At 33.4% G+C, this 21,726-nt stretch overlaps 1 protein-coding gene across 1 annotated transcript; it reads left to right on the top strand.

Moving 5' to 3' along the window:
• Positions 1 to 3,495: 3,495 nt before the first annotated feature.
• LOC143049150 (perlucin-like) lies at positions 3,496 to 21,515 on the top strand. Its single transcript, XM_076222897.1, has 5 exons — positions 3,496 to 3,589; positions 4,858 to 4,958; positions 19,155 to 19,278; positions 19,924 to 20,143; positions 21,404 to 21,515. Exons 1-5 carry the CDS (start codon positions 3,544 to 3,546, stop codon positions 21,438 to 21,440), a joined length of 528 nt encoding a protein of 175 aa, XP_076079012.1. The 5' UTR covers positions 3,496 to 3,543; the 3' UTR covers positions 21,441 to 21,515.
• Positions 21,516 to 21,726: the final 211 nt, after the last annotated feature.

Here is a 21,726-nt window from a genome sequence, read left to right as displayed (position 1 = left end):
ATTAGTCACAAATATTTTTACCTGTCCTTTTGTAAGTCCATCAGTCTTTTGTCATCGCACACCTCTGAAACCAAACGACAGAATTTCATGAAACTTTCAAGGTGAAACGAATATACCATGTAGATGTAATTTAAAGCTTTTTGATCCTTTGAACTTTAGCCATAGTATACTACAGTAAAAGTTTGTCATTAAAATTTATTTGAAACCACACTCCGGGTGAATTGAATCAAATGAAATATATACTTAAGTGTTAAAAAGTTTTCGAAATCTTATGTAAGATGAACCTGAAATTTGAGGCCAAAATCGGCCCCTACCGGACCTACTACTTTTATGGACGTCAACTCGAGTTGGTTTACCGTTATTGAATATCCCTTTCACAAATGATAGTTGATATGTTGTAACTACAATCCCGTCCATAATTCACGAATGTCAACTACCGAAGAAGACTTGTAAAGGAGTTTGTACTAGCTTTAGCAACACGATGCGTTCAATGGGTTAAGCAGGATCTGCTTACCTTTCCGGATCCGATCCCTGAGACCATCTCCAGTGTTTGGTGGGGTTCATGTTGCTCAGTCTTTTATTTTCTATGTTGTGTTCCGAGTACTATTGTTTGTCTATCGTTCGTTCAACTTATGAGTTGAATTTCCCTCTGATATCTTTCGCCTCACTTTTATAACTGTTAAATACGATGCTTCATGACGGCATCTTCGCTAGCCAAGGGTTACGATCCACTCCCGCTCTCTTCACCCTTGGCTGATTGAGATAAAATTTCGGAGACACAAGGTAAGGTTTTTTTTTGGTTGCAGTAGAAACTCGCTGCATCCAATCAAAAAGCGCCTATACCATGATCACGTGTAGATGAAGAAAGTGTTTGTAAACAATTTCCACGTGTCTTTACATCACTGAACATACGACTATATTTAGTGATAACTTGAATGTTTTTAATCAACCAATAGAAGTCCCTGTGTATGTTACATGCACAAATGCATGAATGTTGACGCATATTTTCGTTTCCGGCTTTACCAAGTGTTTAGAATCTAGACGCTACCGTGTTTTTACCTCCAAATCAAAGTGCTACCATTGGTCAAGAATAATATATTCGGAATTGGCGTGACTTTTTTTTTCCGATATATGGCGCATCATTGATATCACAAATGTTAGCTCAATCTGTCAAGGGTGAAGAATGCGGGAGTGGATCGTGACATTTGGCTAGCGAAGATGCATGACGGGAACTATTGATCTGGCAACTTGGCTACCATGAAATAAATAGTGTGTCAAATAAAGTCAACAGTAGTATACCGCTGTTAGTAAGTAATAAATCGATTGAAAGAAAACAAATCCGGGTTGCAAACTAAAACTGAGGGAAACACATCAATTATAAGAGGAAAACAACGAAACGACAGAAACAATGAGATGCAACACAAAATCAAACGACAATACAACACGCAGTGAAACGAACTATAAGATGAGAACTGCCATTTTCCTGACTTGGAATAGACACGTTACTTTTGTATATATATGATTGTTTAGCAAAGCTTGTTTTTATTGGGTTTTTTATCCATTCAGATACCCAGCTGTAGGTCCTGGTGGAGTATTTGGATAAATTGAATAACGTGTAGCTATTACTGTATTAAAGAAACATATCGTATTTATGAATAAAAATGGTGTCATTTTTTCCCAAGTTATTGTTTACTCATTATGTTAGGTAAAGCTGCATGTAGATTATTCGAGAAAGATATTTTTGCGATTCCTACATATTACAACTATATTAATTATATGGTAGCAATAACATTACATTATACTGTAATTCGATTTAAAAGTTTGATAGAAGTCAACTGTCAGTATTTAATTTTTAATATTCTTGTGTTAAAATCCTGTGACGATGGTATGTGAACGCGATATATCTAGCGGGGAAAAAACTTTTTTAATAATATAGAGAATTGAAACGTTAATTTAAAGAGATAACAATCCGACCACGGCAAAGAGCAGATAATAAGCAAGAGAACTTTGCACCCCGGAGGTGCGTTTTAGCTGGTCTCTAAGTAATAAAGTATACGAGCTCAATGAAAGAAACAAAACATGTTTACTTCGAAACATCGAAATGAACTAACGTGAAGGAAAAAACACACAATTGTTATCAATCACAAAATCCGACTATTTTTGTTTCATCACCCTTTTAAAGTAGTGTTCGTTAATTTTGGTGAAGTTTTTTGAGGACTGATGCTTTTTTCTGCTCTAATTGGATCGCTTTGTTCATGGTGTAGTATATGTGTTTCTCTGCAGTTAGAGACATCAAAGTTTTGAAATGCAAATATTGAGGTTGTAAATAAAGGAATTGTATGCATTAAAACATATTCAAGTAGATTTAAATAACAAGCAATTCAAATTCATCTTTACAGTCCTACTTTAAGTTATCTCACTTGAAACATTTATTTTCAAACATTGAAACATACAAGTTTATATGAGTTGTTCATGTCATATCAGACACGTATTGCAGTTATGAGATCTTAGCACCATTAGAAAACAAATGACCAGAACGATTTTTATATGGAAAGCATTTGAATGTAAATTTTTTACAATTTTACTTGCTCATGTTATTGTTTGGATAAAGCTATAAGGCTTTTCTTTATTATTTAGTTTTGGAATAGACAATATTTTAAACCAACTAATGTTGTCAACAATGTATTAACGCGACTTTTTTTGTTAACCTCGTTCATCTTAAGTAAGAAAAAAGTTGAATGAAAAACGAGGGGGAAGGGCAATTTTTAATGCAGATTTAGGAGGGGGATTTTGAAGAGGCATTTTTCTAGAAGAGAATGTTTTCTGTTTAGGGACTTTGGTATTAATATCCTCCAACAAAATCTAGATGGGGCCATTGGAATCATGTATTATATGCCATTTTTGGTATCTTTATTTTTTTCTGGTACATCATTGTCTAATCTTTATCTTGTAGCACCCTATTATTCCCTTTTCTTATTTTTGACTTCCCAATCTTTTGGTGTCATCCCTACCTGTTTGTTTTCAAAAACGAGTTTCATGCATTGTACTTTTGAGAAACATTTTATTAACTCTTTTTTTCTTATTTTATTCACTAGGTTCCTCTTACCTGACGAGGCCCATCATTAGTCAGTACAAATACATGGGTGTACTTGAGTTCTGCTGAAGTTTTGCAAATAATGTTCAACAAGCTTTTGATTAAGTACAAACAGTTTACAGCAATGTCTTCGTGGTATTTATTCAAACACATATTTCACGGGCGTTTAGGGCATCGGTGACCGATTGGTCAATTTAATTCATTCATAATTACACTACCTTGTAAACAAAAGTTAAAGAAAAAACTTTCCACTTCGTGGCAAAAACTTTTAAAAACACCAACGATATGACGATATGACGAACAAGACCTCAAAACACTATAAAGTATACTAAAGACTGTTTAAGTTTAATGGAATCAAGTCGATTCATTGATAAGATTTGTAATGTGTATCTTATTGATTAGAGTATACATATCTGGAGCAGTAAAATCCTGTTCATTATTTGTGTGTTATGCAAGAAGTCATGAAGGGAAGCATATTATTAGCGATTTCATTACGTAAGTTACATACGTTGTCTGTTCCTGGTTTGGCATTTTTGCCTTCAGAATTTGACTCGCATGTTGCTTATTTACTAAATCATGTAAATCTCTTCATATTTGTTTTATTTTCAAATGTATAAATGTTAAATTTTTGGTCCTTTTATTTTTATTTGATAGTTGTTTCAATAGTTATCTGTTTTGAATGTCCATTTTGGGCTTGCAGTTCTTCACAGTTTCTGTTATTAGGGAAAACGCATGTCGAACGCATCGATTGCTGTCCATCTGTCCTGTTTCAGGTTAAAGTTTTGGGTCAGGGTTTGGTCGAGGTAGTTTTTGTTAAGAAGTTGAAGTCCGATCAACTTGATACTTAGTACACATGTTCCGGATGATATGATCTTTTAAATTTTAATGCTAAATTAGAGTTTTTACCTGTTCACTGAACATAGAAAATGATAGTAAGGATGGGGCATCCGTGTACTTTGGACACATTCTAGTTTTTCTATGTTTCCATGTTGACTGTGTCCTGAATTGACCTTCTGCAATAGTTGACAAGAACACTTTTCAAAAATTGAAGTATGTAATTGAACTAAGATTACGGATGCTATTCCTTCGTGAAAACTTATCGGGTGACATCTATAATTTGTTCTGTAGGATATTCTGTCAGGACCTATGGTTATACTATCCTGCAAAAGAACATGGTTGGGGAAAGTTCATTCCTGTATTCTATTTCTTCTTGACCTTGTTTCACTAATTCCTATTTGTTTGCCCGTTTTTTCTACTCTTTATAATTAAGCACCACATTATACTCTCTCATTTTTTCTATTTTTATGAGAATATTTCTCTTTGAACCCCTCCCCCTACCAAAAAAAAAACAAAAGACGTAACCAGATTGTTTCATAATTTTCACTTCCAAATGTTCTGGAATCAGCTCTACCCAACTTATGGGCATTTATGGGCATTATGTTTTCTTGTCTTTACGTCCGTTCGTCCGTCCTTTCGTTCGTCCGTCTGTCCTGCTTCAGGTTAAAGTTTTTGGTCGAGGTAGTTTTTGATGAAGTTGGGAGTCCAATCAACTTGAAAATTACTACACATGTTCCCGATGATATGATCTTTATTAGAGTTTTACCTCCATTTACATGGTCTACTGAACATAGAAAATGATAGTGTGAATGGGGAGTCCGTGTACAAAAGACACATTCTTGATTTTTTTCTTTTTTGAAATCGATTATATACATTGTATTTTTATGAGACATTTTGGTAACTATAAATATAATTAATTTAAACAGATATAACCTTCGTACAGTCTGAATGTCAGAGAGGATGGCTGCATTTTGGAAACTCGTGTTACTTTATAAGTGATACTCACAAAAACTGGGCCAATTCTGCAGTAAGTACGACATTATCTTCGTAGTCACGTGATTTTATTGAAGGAAAACAAAGACATAATGTTTTCTTAACACAGTCATACAATGATCATAAACATTATAACGTGATCTTTTGGCATTACAGTGTACCGTACTAAATACAACCTAATCATCATTTCGCACTGGTTAAACTATTGATGGTATGTAGTGTAAACTCGTGTTTTGGGGATGGGGTACTTCGTATATAAAATGGGATATGACGGGACCGGTGGTATAGGTATCATTTTCCAGGTGTTTAGGATCTGTTTTCCCTTCTAGGGCACCTGCGATCAACCCTCAGTTTTTGATGGGATTCGTGTTGCTTAGTCTTTAGTTTTTTATGTGTAGTCTTGTGTTCTATTATTTGTATGTTTGTCTTTTTCTATGAGTTTTACTGTCCCTGAAGTAAAAAAAACCATCAGAAATATATGATAAGGTCAATAAAATTCCAATCACTTGTTATATGATCAGACATGTTAGGCTGCCACAGTCGAAAGTCTCGACGCAAGTCAACATTCCATAAGAAATATCTTAGCTGAGTTCCGTTTCCAGAACACCACACTAAACCCAACCATTATGAGTAAAGGTTACATCTTCACCAACGCAACATTTTGAAACGAAAACATTCTTTAAATCAAAATTATATGAAAAGTAGTTGATGACAGACCCACAGACAGGTACATCCCTATCGATTAAGTTTTGAAGAAATCACCCGGATGACATCAAAAATTAAAATCACAAAAATACCAAACTCCGAGAAAAACTCTAAAAGGAAAGGCCATAATCAAATGGCGAAATCAAAAGCTCAAACACCTCAAACAAATGGATAACAAATGTCATATTCCTGACTTAATATCAGCATTTATTCTTCTGTTATGATGCTAAAAACATTGAAACATATATACAGTGTACTATTCGTCACAAACCTTATTGTCTAAATAGTTAAACATATATACTACATTGATTTAATAATTTTCTGGTTCGATTTTGATTAATCTGGTACACTGTAAACAATATTGCCACAGGTTTATTCATTATTCATTTGTTACTGTTTTAATTGTTTTGAAGCGTTATCTTTCTTTGAAGATATAAAGACATGCAATAAATTTTGTCCGAAAAGCTATACATTGGAACCAAATACAATTGTTGATAACCATATTATATTCATGATATAGGTTTTAATACATCATGAGAAAACAAAATCTAAAAACCAAAAGTACAAACTATGACCTATTGCGAAAATAAACCTCAGACAATTCGTTAATTGTTTGTTAAACCAAACCATAAATGTCTTCAAACAGTTTCTTTAATAGACGAGTTATTGAATGCAATATTTAGGAAACAATTTACGTATGCATACAATAAATCATATATAGAAATTATGTAACTGCCTAATCTTGCAGCTGTTATTTGGAAATTGTTTGAGAAACACTCTGCGCTAACCGGCCATTTGTCGTTACTTGTCTCTCTCCGTCTTATTTAAGTGTGTGTTAATAATGTTAATAATCACCAACTCTGTGAGTAAATTAATTTTACTGCCAATTATACGTCGCTTTGAATGATATTATGTTTATCAGTACAAATAGCTTGTCTGCGAACAGACAATTTGATTAATTTTGATTTTCAATAATTGTCAGTTAAATTTTTTTTTAACAAAGTTGATTAAAATATAGAGCTTACCTGTAAGCTTTGTCATTGATAATGAATGCGTTTAACAAAAAGCATAATGCAACAGTATTATACCGGTGTTCAATAGTCATAAATCAAATAATCCGGGTCACTAACCGAACCGGGGGAAACACATCAGCTATAAGAGGTAAGCAACAGAAACACTGAACAGACCAAATTGAATATTTACAGAAGCGGACTATTTGTAATCAAATGTCGCATTCCTGATTTGATAGAGGACATTTTAATAAAAAAAAAATGGTGTGTTGAACCTGGTTTTGTGGTTAGCCAAATCTCCCGCTTATAGGACAATGCTAAAAATGTCGCTTTAATGACAATATTATATAATAGGATTACAGAACAAAAAAACAGAAGAATACTCAGGACAGAGAACTACATACATGATAATAGTACACTACAACATGTAAACCACTGATTACCAACGTACACCTTCTGTGAATTTCGACAGCATATACTATTATCAAACATGGAAAATAGGTCAGACATGACTTCCTTTTCCCTGTCTACTTATCTTAAATGTCTAATTCTGTTCTAGTGTCAATTCAGGTCAATTTAGGTAGTTTCAGGTCCAAAAATAAAACATTTTGACAATAGTAATCGATCTACATTTCAGACATGTATTGATATGGTAAAATATAAACATACTGCCCTTTGGTGAAGGTGTTAGGATAGATTAGCACACGAGGGAAGTCATAAGGCAGTATGTTTTTATCACACTGAATGCCTTATGTGTCCTGATGTTCCTTTGGTACCATCTTACAGTACTTTGGACTTTTATTAAGTTCTTAAAAACAACTGATTTTAAACGGAATAGCATATCCTAAACAGAGGCGGATTTAGGGGGGCCAGGGGGCCCGGGACCCCTTTTTTGGGAAAAAATTTGGTTGCTTATATAGAGAATCACTGAGGCGTCACTGGAGCGGGTCCCCCTTAGGCAGTCAGTGGGCCCCACTTATGAACATTTCTAGATTCGCCAGTGCTGAATATTACGACAATGTGGTAAACCGAGCCCGAAAATTAAGATTCGATCCGGGTTAACTTATCAACCATTACAACAAACTTATCCTACCGATTCGACTCTTAGTTTTATTGATATAAATGTCGAGTAAATTAAAACTATATTAAATATCAAACAAGACAACTCTTAGTCAAAGTTACAGTTTGTTAAAAGAAACCATTATAGGTCAAAGTACGGCCTTCAACACGATGCATTGGCTTGCTCCGAACAGCAATCGTTAAAGCGCCCCAACAATGACTAGTGTAAAATCATTCAAACAGGATGAACCAACGGTCTAATCAATACCAAAAATATCCGACAACCACTGAACATCAGGTTCCTGACTTCGGACAGATGCAAGCATATGCATCGGTTATAAACGTGCAAAGGGTATCTACACGTCTCAATCTTCAAAATCTATAAATACTACCATCGCTAACATTTTTAACAATAAAAATCGTGGTTACCCTTCTATCGATAAGTGTCATGCAAAAACATGTCCCCGTCTTTACACCAACAATACGGTAAGGTCCACATTTAATGGTCGCACATTTTTTTTAAATTTTGAAACTGATATTTCTTGAAAAACAAACTGTATTATTTATTTACTTACATGAAACAAACCGGGATGTGGTATTCAGTACGTATGTGAAACTGGACAATATTTATCTAAACGCACGCAAGAACACCTGTATCATTTTAAAAGATCGAATAAATTCAAAAGTATTATTTATCAACATCTTAAGAAGCACAATCATCCTATTAAATATTTAACAGTTTATCCTTTAGAAGTAGTAAATAAGCAGCCTGATGAATCTCATTCAAAGTTGGATACGATCACGGAAAATAATTGAATTGAATTGGATTAAAAAAATACAGACAGTCTACCCTCTCGGTCTTGATGATAATATCATGGGAATTGATAATATATCAAGAACCGATTCTGTTAACATTTTGGATATAGGTTTTACAACTGTTTGTAAAAATCGTTCACATGGACGTAGAAAAAATCTCAATCAAAGAAAATTTCGGACCAACCATACAAATATTTCGGACCTAATTTCTATTTCAAAAAACAACGGCAGACATTATCTGTTAACCAAGCTCTGTTCTTTACCTATAAATAAATAAAATAAAATTTAGAGGATTGCAACACAATTTCGTATTACAGTCCTAGGTATGAAATCGTTCAAATTATAATGGCATATTGTTATTCTAAACTGTTTCCCAAATTTATCGCCCTAAAGATCATAAAAAAACATTTTGTTAAAATAAAGTATGTCAATTAATGTTTTGATTTTGTAAATATTGCCGGTATTTTTAACGATCAATCTGTTAAAGACCAAATTCCTGGATATATTTTGACTAATACTAAACTCCCTCTTATTTGTTATATTTACAAGAAATCTACCCGGAAATATGTGTTTAATTATAACCAATTGTGTAAAGATCTAAATATCATTGAAAATGCACCTATATCATGTAATTGCAGTAATTCCGATTACACTTATGGCCAAATTTCCCATGTAATAACAGGAGACCTTAACATTGTTCGCGACCGAGAGTTAAAATCATTCCTCAGTAAAGGACCTAAATATCGTCCCCCGTCAATTATTAATTGGACTGAGTGTCGTAATATCGTCCACGACTCACTCTGTCCCTACTGTTTGAAATGGGTAAAACGGGAAAAAGCTGACAAAAAATCGAAAAAAAAATGAAAGTCCCAACTATGTACCGGCTTCAAAAGCTACACAAAAAAAACTTACAAGTATAGATTACTTTCATCTTCAAGCCATTGTTCCACTACTAAATTGTCTATTCTACTTACTAGTACACTTGGTACAATCAAAAACCTGATAATAAATTGTTCAAATAAGGCCTTCGAAAATAGTGGAATTAATTACTTTTGGAGTGTCAAAAGCTCGTTGGAAGTACTTGATAAATGGCATGCATATATTGGTGATTTTATCTACCTTATATACCACTTTGCCTCATATTCTTATTAAGAAAAAAATCACATCCCTAATTAACTGGGCATTTAAAAAGTTAGAATGCGAGTACATGTGTTCAAACTCGTTCAGGTCATTTTTTGGTAGCAATAAACAAAAGAACTATGTCAATTGGACATGCTTTGATACTATATATGCGCTTGAATTTTTACTTGATAACATTTGTGTTCGCTTTGGAGATTCCGTATATCGTCAAATTATTGAAATTCCAATGGGAACTAACTGTGCACCACTTATTGCGGACATGTTTTTGTATTGCTATGAATTGCAATTATGACTAAACTTGTTTTTTTGTCCTTCTGATGAGTTAAGCCTTTTTCAACTGATTTTTATAGTTCGTTCTTATGTTGTACTGGTATACCACTGTTCCAGGTATGGGGGAGATCCCGCTAACATGTTTAACCCCGCCACATTATTTATTTATGTGCCTGTCCCATGTCAGGAGCCTGTAATTCAGTGGTTGTCGTTTGTTTATGTGTTACATATTTGTTTTTCGTTCATTTTTTTACATAAATAAGGCCATTAGTTTTCTCGTTTGAATTGTTTTACATTGTCTTATCGGGGCCTTTTATAGCTCACTATGCGGTATGGGCTTTGCTCATTGTTGAAGGCCGTACGGTGACCTATAATTGTTAATGTCTGTTTCATTTTTGTCTTTTGTGGATAGTTGTCTCATTGGCAATCATACCACATCTTCTTTTTTATTTTAGCAAGGACCCATCGAAACAACCTTTGATACAAAAATTGAACACTACTTTTAGATATTTGGATGACATATTGGTTCTCAATACTGACGACTTCAGTATGTTTATTAAAGAAATGTATCCTGTTTAACTTACTTTAAATAAAGCTAATCCTAACAATAACCACTATTATCCATTTTTAGATGGTGATGTTCCCTTGTCATCATCTTATGGTGTTTATATATCTCAACTTGTACGATTCGCTCGTGTATTTAACAACATATTTGATTTTAGCGAGAGAAATGTATGTATTACTGAAAAATTATTACACCAGGGTTTTGATATCACAAACTAGTCAAAACATGTACTAAATTTTCTCATCGGTATAAGGCAATAATTCGTAAATATAACTCAACATGCGGACATCTTATAAGTTCAGGTATTTCACATCCAATGTTTTATTGTAATATTCTTTACAAAGCACAAAAATGTCAGTATTCACCTCAAAAGCTTACAAAACCTTTAAACAGACTTATTAAGAAGGGATATAGTTACGATACTGTTGTCAAGCCATTAAATATTGCATATTTTGGCTTTAATATTGATTCACTAATAGGGTCTTTGCATCGGAACTAAACACATTTATGTTTTTGAAAACAGTTGTTTGCATGACACGGGTTATGTTCTTCTCATATCTTTTATGATGGTATGGTACTAAATCCCTAACGGGAGGGATTGTGCCTGATATTCATATGATGAAGACAAAATCTGCCAATCAGTTTAATTGAGGTCTTGAGCTGACATGTCAGTTAACTGATAGTAGTCTGATGTTATTTATGTATTATTGTCATTTTTTTTTTGTTACATCTTCTGACATCAGACTCGGACTTCTTTTGAACTGAATTTTAATGTGCGTATTCTTATGTGTTTACTTTTCTACATTGGCTAGAGGTACAGGCGGAGGGTTGAGATCTCATCAACATGTTTAACCCCGCCGCAATTTTGCGCCTGTCTCAAGTCAGAAGCATCTGGCCTTTGTTAGTCTTGTATTATTTTTAATTTTAGGTTCTTGTGTACAATTTGGAGTTTAGTATGGCGTTCATTATCATTGTACTAGTATAGATAGATAAATAGATATTTTTATTATTAAAGTACAACTTGGTACATATACATGAAATACAATATATTGCAGTTTAAAACATAAACATTCAATAAACATGTATAATTATACCAACCATCCTTTAGAGGCTTATGATGCACTGTCATTTATGTATGAATAATTATATGAATAAATTTCAAATCTATTAATCAATTTTATATCTGAGGCTTAATTCTTATTTGATACAATGCAGTTTCAATATGTCAGTTGTGTTTAATAACTAAATGAAAAAATAAGAATGAAAGTAACTTAATGACTTTTGTTTGATAATGTAAGGGTTGAACATGGAAATTTAGGAAGATAAGAGTTGGCTCTCTTTGTATGTATCCACATCATATTATGAAAACTAGAATTTGTAATTATAAAAGATAAGAAAAAGAAATTATCACCTAGATCTGACAAAATTCTGACAGTTGATCTATATAATAATAATTTATCCCATTTGCTGTGATAGAAAAATAGCATGTACACACTATGGCTAATATTTGAAAATGTAAACAGGTACATCTAAATGCATACAAGTAAAAAAAAAAAGAAAATAAAAAAATATGACACTATTTATTACAATAAGTATATAACAAGCATGTGTAACCATGAACAGACTAGACCTTTCTTTGTACAATGCAGATATTATCAAGTATGTATACATGTATAGTTTGGCTTTTCATCTTGGTGTTACTTCGGGTTATCTCCCTTTATCAAAATTGAAAATTTGACATTTGCTTCTCTTTGCTTTTTTTATAGCTTTTTCATGGTAAAGAGTAGTTCTATTGTGTTAAATTGAGTTTGTAATATTGTGTATAGCATTGTCTCATGTGTGCCTGCACCAGTGATCATACATGTATATTCATCAAAGTGATTTATCTTGAGTAACTTGAAACATAGTAATAATTCAAGTTTGTTTCAACAGAAAACTGATTCACATTACATATTATATTATATACAAATTGTATGCACTATAAATGATGAAATGTAACCTCTCTTACTTTTACATTTATATTAAAATTTGTATTACATTTTCAATACCACATAAAAATAAAGCGTTCATGTACACTTTTCTCAAAATTTCTTAGCGGGTCCTAGTATAGATTTTCAAACTTTCTGGTGTGAATAGAATTGTACAGATACATGTGAGGAAATTCATATTACTGACTGATAAAACAAATTGACTAATAAAAATGAGCTGTCATTGAAAGTAAATATTTATATATTGATCAGCTTTAAACTTTTGATATAATTGTTATGGTCGTGTAGAATAATTATCTTAGGTAGAGGTAGAAAAACAATTGAGACTTTGATGTAAATAAAGTAACCTTCAGATTGCTTTAAAACATTAGGCAGTTAAATATGCATTGAAGGTAGAATGATATAGCAAACAGCTAAAATTATATAAAAAAAACTCATATATTCATAGGTATAATTTCACACAATGCTTCTATAATTGTTAATTTTATAGCAGTGAACGTTAGCAAGACACTTCATAGTACTATTCTAATTATGTTAATCTGTATCTTTTGTCCAAAGCTTCCATTAGAAAGTTGGCCACATCGTAAATTGTGTCTGGTGTTATTAACAGTAATTTCAACAGTTCTTCATTGTCAAGTTCCTGTGTGTGTATGTTTAGCTTGCCTTCTACTGTGGATAACAATGTTTGTTTCTCTGCGGAATAGGCAGGACACTGAATCAGAAAATGCATCTCGTCCTCGATTATTGCATATTTTGCAGAGTTTTTTTTATATAGGTTTTTGTCGATAGCGACCTATTTCTAATTCCATAGGAAATGTATCACTTCTAATCTTTGAAATGACAGATTGTTGCTTTGATGACATAGTTGTGTTAAGAATTGGTTCTTGACAGTAATTTTCTTTAATTTTAATATATGTTCTTAGTTTAGGCATCCCGTTCACATTGGTTTTCATTTCTCGGACCCTATGTATGTTAGTCTTTCCTTAACAATGCCTAAAAAAGCTTTCACTCCTAGTCCAAGTGTACTTTTTTCTTGAAAGTATTGTGGTAGATTACATTTTTCAAAATTGACTTCACTTCAAATGACCAGCTATTCCTGTTACTATTTTGTTCGTCCCATAAAAATATCTTTTTCGGCAATCGGTCATCTGGCATTCTACAATTCTCAACCATAATCGTATGATGTTTATTTGACGCCTTAGTTGCACATCCAGCCAACATGTTTCCCCTGTAAGATAAGGTAACGGTGCCCTTTTCCCGACTTCCAACAATGTTCGTATTGCTCTATGTTGTAGTTTGTCAGTAAGGACTATATTTTTGTATCCCCACACTTCTGATGCATAGTCTGTTACTGGAACTACAGTATTGAAATAAAGTTTTTCAAAAACTGGAAAGCTGAGACCTTTCATACTAAAATGCTTTGCAATTATTGCACCTAGTGCTCTACTTCCTGCCTCATGGAGTACTTTAATGCCCTCTTCAAAGTTGCCTGAATCGCTCAAAGACTGAGGTTTGTTCCCAAAGTTTAAAGATTCTGTCAGTTGTGTTTGTTGAATGTTTTCTACAGTGCATTATCTTAGTTTTGTCATGATTCTCATCCAGACGCCACAGTTTTGTCCAGTTGTTCAAAGTGTCCAACATTTTTTGTAGGTCATTTGCAGATTCTGCAAGAAAGATAATATCATCAGCATACATTAATAAGCTTAACTGTTCATTATTATTAATTTGAATCCCAAGATTTAAGCTTTTGATATCATGTGCAAGGTCATATATAAAAACAGCAAACAAGACAGACGCTAGGCCATCACCTTGTCTCACACCACGTTCAACAGAGAACCAATCAGTAGCTTGTTCATTTATTTTCACACAACTTTTAAGGCTTTTGTACATCGATTTTACAACTTTGTAGATTTTCCCTGTAACACCGATACTCAGAAGTTTTGAAAAAAGTAGGTCATGGTTAACATAATCAAATGCCTTAGCAAAATCAACAAAGCATAAAAATGTAGGCAAATTTTTGGATTTTCTTTTCCATAAAACTGTGTAGAGTCAATAAATGTGTTCTATGCACGAGCGTAACTTTCTAAACCCATTCTGCTCTTCACAGAGAACTTCGTTATCATCTAAATACTCTGATATTCTTGTAGATATTATGCTGTTAAATACCTTTGCCACTGTAGACATTAGACTAATAGAACGATAACTTAGAAGGGACTCGGTAGTCTTTCCCTTTCTTAAGTATTGGGTGTATAATGTATAAAGTGCAATTAGATTGTTCGTCAACAGTATTATGTGGCAACTCATTGTCAGTAGGCGTATGTATATTTTCTTGTTGATTTCCCCATTCTTTTATAAGCTTGCGTGTATTTTCAAGGAAGGTATCACTGACTTGATTTGACTGTGTATTGTCTTTAAATAAATTGGAAAAGTCATTTGATATGAATCCATTGTCTAATTTTACACAATCTATGTCTTATTTTTCTGCAGTTGGTCCAAGTTTGTTTATTTCGTTTCAAAATTTCTTGGGATCACTTATTTTGGGTTGTGTAAAAGAGAGACGAAAGATTCCAAAGGGACAGTCAAACTCATAAATCTAAAACAAACTGACAACGCCATGGCTAAAAATGAAAAAGACAAACAGAAAAACAATAGTACACATGACACAACATAGAAAACTAAAGAATAAACAACACGAACCCCACCAAAAACTAGGGGTGATCTCAGGTGCTCCGGAAGGGTAAGCAGATCCTGCTCCACATGTGGCACCCGTCGTGTTGCTTATGTGATTACAAATCCGGTAAATAGTCTAATTCGATAGGTCACATTCATGAAAGGGAAGGAGATTGTAGTTACGACGTAAGGAACATATCCGATATTTGTGAAACGGTTATTCCATAACGGTCAACCAACTCGTGATGGCGTCCGTAAAATTTACGAAGGGATGATTTCAACTTCACCATTTGGAACTCTTGGTTTAATAGCTTCCTTGTGAGCAGTAACCCTCTATCAAGAAAATCATGATAGGAAATGCAAGCACGGGAATATCGTATCAATTGGGAGATATATACCCCGTAACATAGTTTCTTTGACTTGCCTTGTATTGTCGTTCAGCTTGTCTTACAATTTTATCAAATTTTGTCCTGCTTTCTTTAAATTGCTGTCTATAAAAGTTCTTTTCTCTAGCATTGTCTTTACACTGTAAATATAAAAGTTCATTTTTCTTTACATTTTGCCAAAGTTTTGTTAGTTCATCATTCTTCCAGTGTTTCCTATTACGCCTGCCATTTTTTCTGCTTGATTTTGTTGTTCTTACTCTATAATTTAGTTTTTCATTCATTTCATCAGTAACCAAGTCTATAAAATTATCATATCATATGGCAGTTTTGTACATGCTCAAGTGTTTCAATAACTCTTAACAATTGCTTTTGCTGATCTTTCATTTGCAAACATGTCTATAGGCATTGTATTTGGTATGTATTTACGATTTGGCAGTGTGTTATTACTAGTTTTACAATTTGATTTTGCCTTTTTTCCGCGCATGGAGTCGTTTCTATATCTTGAAACACTAAGTTTACATTGCAATACTGAGTGGTCTGGTTGTGTTGCAGAACTCATATGTAATTTGTACTTTTCTAAGCAGTCAGATACTAGCATTGTTTCAAAATACATTTGTTCATACTGAGAATGTGGCACAATAATGTAGTCAACAACTGATCTGCCACGTGGTGAGACACTTGTATAGGTATCTTTGCTTCGATTAAATCGTCCGTTCAAAACACATGTTTTTGAATCAGATAAAAATTCTAGTAAGTAGTCACCATACCTGTTGACATTGTTATCGATGACACATCGTTTTGGAATGCCTCCTACATCTATCAGAGGGTTAAAGTCCTGTTTATCTCCTATCCTTCCGTTCAGATCACCCATAATAACCATCGGATTCTAATCATAGAGAAAATATACCTGTGAAAGAAGCATATCATAAAATTCTTGTTCTATGTTCCCCCTGCTGGAGCCTCTGGGGTGAGATATGCAATGCAAATGTTTATATAATAACTCTGGTCACTTTTGCAGTAAGTCTAAGCCACAGAATGCCCTCGAAGGAGCAATCCAAAATTGAAGCATCAAATTCAGTTAAAAGTTCATTTTTTAGCAAAATTCCTACCCCTCCTGACCCTCGCACAGCTCGGCTTGATAACTTTTGTCTATTTTGACCAAATCATGTGTATCCCGGTAAATTGATTTCCCTATTGTCCTTTAAGTGAGTTTCGCAAAGTCCAAAAATATCTATATTTTCAATTATATCTTTCCTTAAAAGTTTACTGTCAGATTTGTTATATATATATATTTGTTTAGGGGCCAGCTGAAGGACGCCTCCGGGTGCTGGAATTTCTCGCTGCATTGAAGACCGTTTGGTGACCTTCTGTTGTTGTCTGCTCTATGGTCGGGTTGTTGTTTTTGTGATGCGATTCATGTTAACTGTTGAATAATGATATCAAAATTTCATTTTCACTGTAGAGCGATTCATTACTGTTGTATATGCGATGCATTTTCACAGAAGGATTTTAATGACACGCCATCACTGTATACATATATCTTTCACAGCTAAAGTAGCAACCATTTGATTTTCTGATGGTGGGCTTTGGATTTTGTTTTTGTAATCATGTTTGCCTAGGCATTGTAATTGAGATAGAGCACACATTTATACTAAAAAAGCAAACATGCCATCCGAACCGTTTAACTACAAGCATTATGAAAATAGCTCTAATGGATGCACATAAAGATCTTCATTTCACGATTGATGAGTGGTAACGTTTTCGTCTCGCACAAACAATTGCTTTATATTTGACGTCTGAATGGCTGCATAATTAATTTTTGTAATCCCATTTTATATACATCTTATACGGTAAAGAAGGTTCGAGCAACAATCGAGTCACCTTAATATATGTTTGAATTTCTCATAACTATGTTCTCGATGTGTAACTTACGATCGGCACAGAACTATGGCAAAAACAAACCATAAAATTAAGTACAGAAAAAATATCGATGAACAGTACACAATGTTCGAAATCAACCATAAGTTGGTTATAACCGTGTATATTCAAGTGATCATCTACGATCAGCTTGCTTTTTAAATATCATCAGTATTAAAGTCATTTTTAAGACTATTTTCAGTTGTTGCATTTCGAATTATCATATAAAATAATAATGAAAATTCATCGCACCTGCAAAAAATTCCACACCAGAAATGATTGCACTCTCTGTGATAATTCATCGCAACTATATTAAAATGAATAGCATATTATGGATTCAGCTGCTTTAATTACAAATTATATTCCTTATTTAATTGTGTTAAAACATACATTTAAATCAATTATTTCGTACTTTCAAAAAGTAAACAAACGCAGTTTTTCCCATCATTCTTTATTCTACAATAGACATACTCGCATATAACAGTGAAAATGAACAAACAGGATTCGCAGTAATATTGTATAAATGCATAGTGTATAGTATCAAATAATTCTTTCAAATAGTTTACTTTTTTTGTAATGATTTAGTATGGTGTGTCCTAGAATTGAAAATATGTCTCAATTGTACAGCTCACAATATTGCAGCAGAATTCCATCCTGAAATTGAAAAGGAAGCTATCTTTGAATCATGTTTTTTTTAAATGTTATTGGTTTGAAACTAGGTCCCACTAAATCAACTTGATTTTATTGTTTAAAACCGATTTGGTAAATCTTACATGTCTGCCATGGTTATAACTTGCTAAGAAGTATGTTTTTGATCATTGTTGAATGTTGAAGGCCTCTTGATGACATATAGTTGCTGACATCTACGTTATTTGAACTTAGGTGGATCGTTGTCGCGTGGCAATCATATTGCATCTATTTATAACATATTACTACATTGTATGTGCGTTCTATGTCCTTTTGTGTTTTAAATGAAACAATTGTTGTTAATTTTGATAGTAACTCTTCATTATACACGAAAAGAATTACATTACTGAACCATGTCGAACATGAACTAAACCATCACACGAATGAACCAAACCATGACACAGATATTTCAGTAATTTTGAATTGAGTGCAAAAGTAGGTGTTTTTCAGAATAATTGACGGCAGTATTATATCATGAAGAAATATGTGATGTAACAGACAGAAGATGATAACTTTTTTCATGCACGTTAAACCAATTAGCAACTTTTAAGTTTTGAAATACGCAAGCTTTGTTCTGTGTTAAATTATTAACTATATGATACAACTTATGATGTTCTAACATATTTACTTTATACAAAGGTACTTACCGGCTTAAATTATTGATCAGAAGTTCCTTTTACAAAATATCCGAATGTTTACATTTTTGCATTGGTTGTCATTAAAAACACTTAACACCGTCATGTCAAACTTATCCAAACTATGACAAAATCACTTCACTAAACGCTCCTCGATATGACGACCTTACTACCCGAGTGACAGTGTGGAGGAAAGGTATGTAAGCGAGCTCAGAAAGGTTATTTGACTTCTATATGTTTCGTATGGGAACAACTAGTTTCAACAACTAGTTTCTGTTTGAACAATGCTGTCGTGGCTTGACTTTTTTTTTAACTTCATGTATTTTCTAAGCTCTATAATCATTTTTGCCTAGTTATTCAAGTGTTTAAATTTATGTTTTAGATTTTTTGTCGTGCATTGAATTCGCGACTGGCATCAGTTGAGTCAAGTGCAGAAAATGACTTTTTGACAGATATCATTCGATTAAAGAATGGATTAACCAAACGAGGATACCGGAGCATTGATTGTAAATACTGGATAAATTATTTTCAATAATGCATCAAATGAACAAGTTTTAGTTTAAATTATTTGCCAAATACAAATCCATCAGTAGAAGAAACAATCGTAGATTGACAACAACTAAGATTTTCAAAACAAAAACAAATATAACATCATATATAAAAAGTAGAATAAAACAATTCAATACCATTATCAGATGTGTATACGAAAAATATAGGTTAGCAGGAATATTTTGTAATTAAATGACAAAACACAAGATCAAAAACAACAAAAGGACTTACTATTTGCTGATTGGTAGAATGAACATGACTATGTATTGACGAACAAAGTAAAGGAAAAGGTCGAAAAGCAAATACTATTTCAAACTAATCTTAATACTATAAATCGCATAGTCGATATTACTCCAGAAAGGATAAACTTGTGCATTGGGTTTTTGTTGTCTCAACAATGTAATCTTCTAATAGTAAAGAATGTAATCCTTCTAAGAAAAATACTCATAGAAATGCCTCATGTGACCGATATTGATGTTGACAGATGTATATTATACATATCTCAGAAGGTTATGGGCACTTATCTCACACTGCTAGTGTTATTCTAGATGTGCACTCGTCTTCGTTTAATGATAATATTTACTAAAATAAATACTTTGTAGATGATTACTGGATAGACGGAACAGATGAAATAATTGAGGGTCAATGGGTCTGGGCAGAGAGTGGAAAACCACTGACCTATACTAACTGGGTACCAGGTGTTCCTGAACCTAATCCACGAAGAGATGAAAACTGTTTGGAGATAGTCCAATGGTCAACCCACGTGGGTCAATGGAATGACGACAACTGTATAGATACATCACATTTCATCTGCGAAATGGAGTATGTAAAATATTGCTTATTACATTTATCACCCGAAACTACGAAACTAACAAAAACTGATCAGATATATTCTCTTTTTACTAAATAATTGTGGCCATATTATAATTTTTTTAAAGGTTGAATCATTGAGCAAATTAAACCTGATAAAAACGTGTGCCTTCTTCGAGAATAACATAAATATTATTGTTACTCTGTATAAAAACTTACCTCGGGTATCCCTGCAAACAAACATTCATACCCATTTTGCAATTTTGGGTAAGACTATCCTATGAAACAGATACAGATAGATCTGCCTCATATCTTGACTTACATCTTAAAATGAGGGTCGGTTGAAAACAAAATTGTTTACAATAGAGACGATTTCAGATTCACAATTGTGAACTTTATACTTATATGTAACAACATTCTAGCACCGCCTGCATATGGAGTATATATCTCAAAGTTGATACGATATACGAGGGCTTGTATTTCCTTGATATAGTGATGATGTTTACAAGTTAACTATTAAACAGAGACTTCAAATTGATGAAGTTGCAATCATACCTTTGTTAATTTTACGGACGCCATCATTATTTGGTTGACCGTTATGGAATGTCTGTCTCTCAAATGATAGCGGATATGTTTCTAATGTCGGAAGAATAATTTCGTCTCCCTTTGACGATGTCAAATACCGAATAATACGTGTTACCGGGTTTGTACTAACATGAGCAACTCGACTGGTTCCACATGTGGAACTGGATCTGCTTACCTTTCCGGATCCGATCCCTGACACCATCCCCAGTGTTTGGTGGGGTCCACGTTGCTAAATATTTATTTTTTATGTTGTGTTCTGAGTATTACTGTTTGTCTGCATGTCTTTCGACTTATAGTTCAATGTCACTCTGATATATTTCGCCTTAATTTTATAATTGTTAAATACGATGATTCATGACGGGAACTATAGATCTTGAATCTTTGCTATCATGAAAGAAATAGTGTGTCAAATAAAGGCAACAGTAGTATACCGCTGTTAGTAAGTCATAAATCGATTGAGGGAAAACAAATCCGGGTTACAAACTAAAACTAAGGGCAACACGTCAATTATAAGAAGAAAACAACGAAATGACAGAAACACTGAGGTGCAACAAAGAAACAAACGACAATGCAACACACACACAGAAACGAAATATAGCATAAGAACTGCCATTTTCCTGACCCGGAATAGACACGTTAGTTTTGTAGATATATGAATGTTCTGCTTGGTTTTTTTTATCCATTCAGATACCCAGCTGGAGGTCCAGGTGGAATATTAGGATAAATGGTGTAAAGTGTAGTTAATATGGCTGTTAAAGAAGAATATTTGTTTTTGAATAAAACTGGTGTCTTTTTGTTATTAATTGTTTACTCATCAGGTAATGTAAAGCTGCATGTACAAGATGTTTAAGGGATTCATGCATCTTACAACTCAAAATGTACTATGGTAACATGTCGCTGTTTCAGAGGGGTCTTTAGGACTTTATTTTTAATATTCCTGTTTAAAAACATGTGACGAAGCCTTTGAACTAAAGGTATGTGACCGCGATATTTTCTAACGGGACAAAAAC

This window comes from Mytilus galloprovincialis, chromosome 10, assembly GCF_965363235.1.
Source record: "Mytilus galloprovincialis chromosome 10, xbMytGall1.hap1.1, whole genome shotgun sequence".
In the NCBI taxonomy this organism is placed as follows: domain Eukaryota; kingdom Metazoa; phylum Mollusca; class Bivalvia; order Mytilida; family Mytilidae; genus Mytilus; species Mytilus galloprovincialis.
Note: the sequence above shows the minus strand (reverse complement) of the source record. Positions and strands in the feature narration are given on the sequence as shown.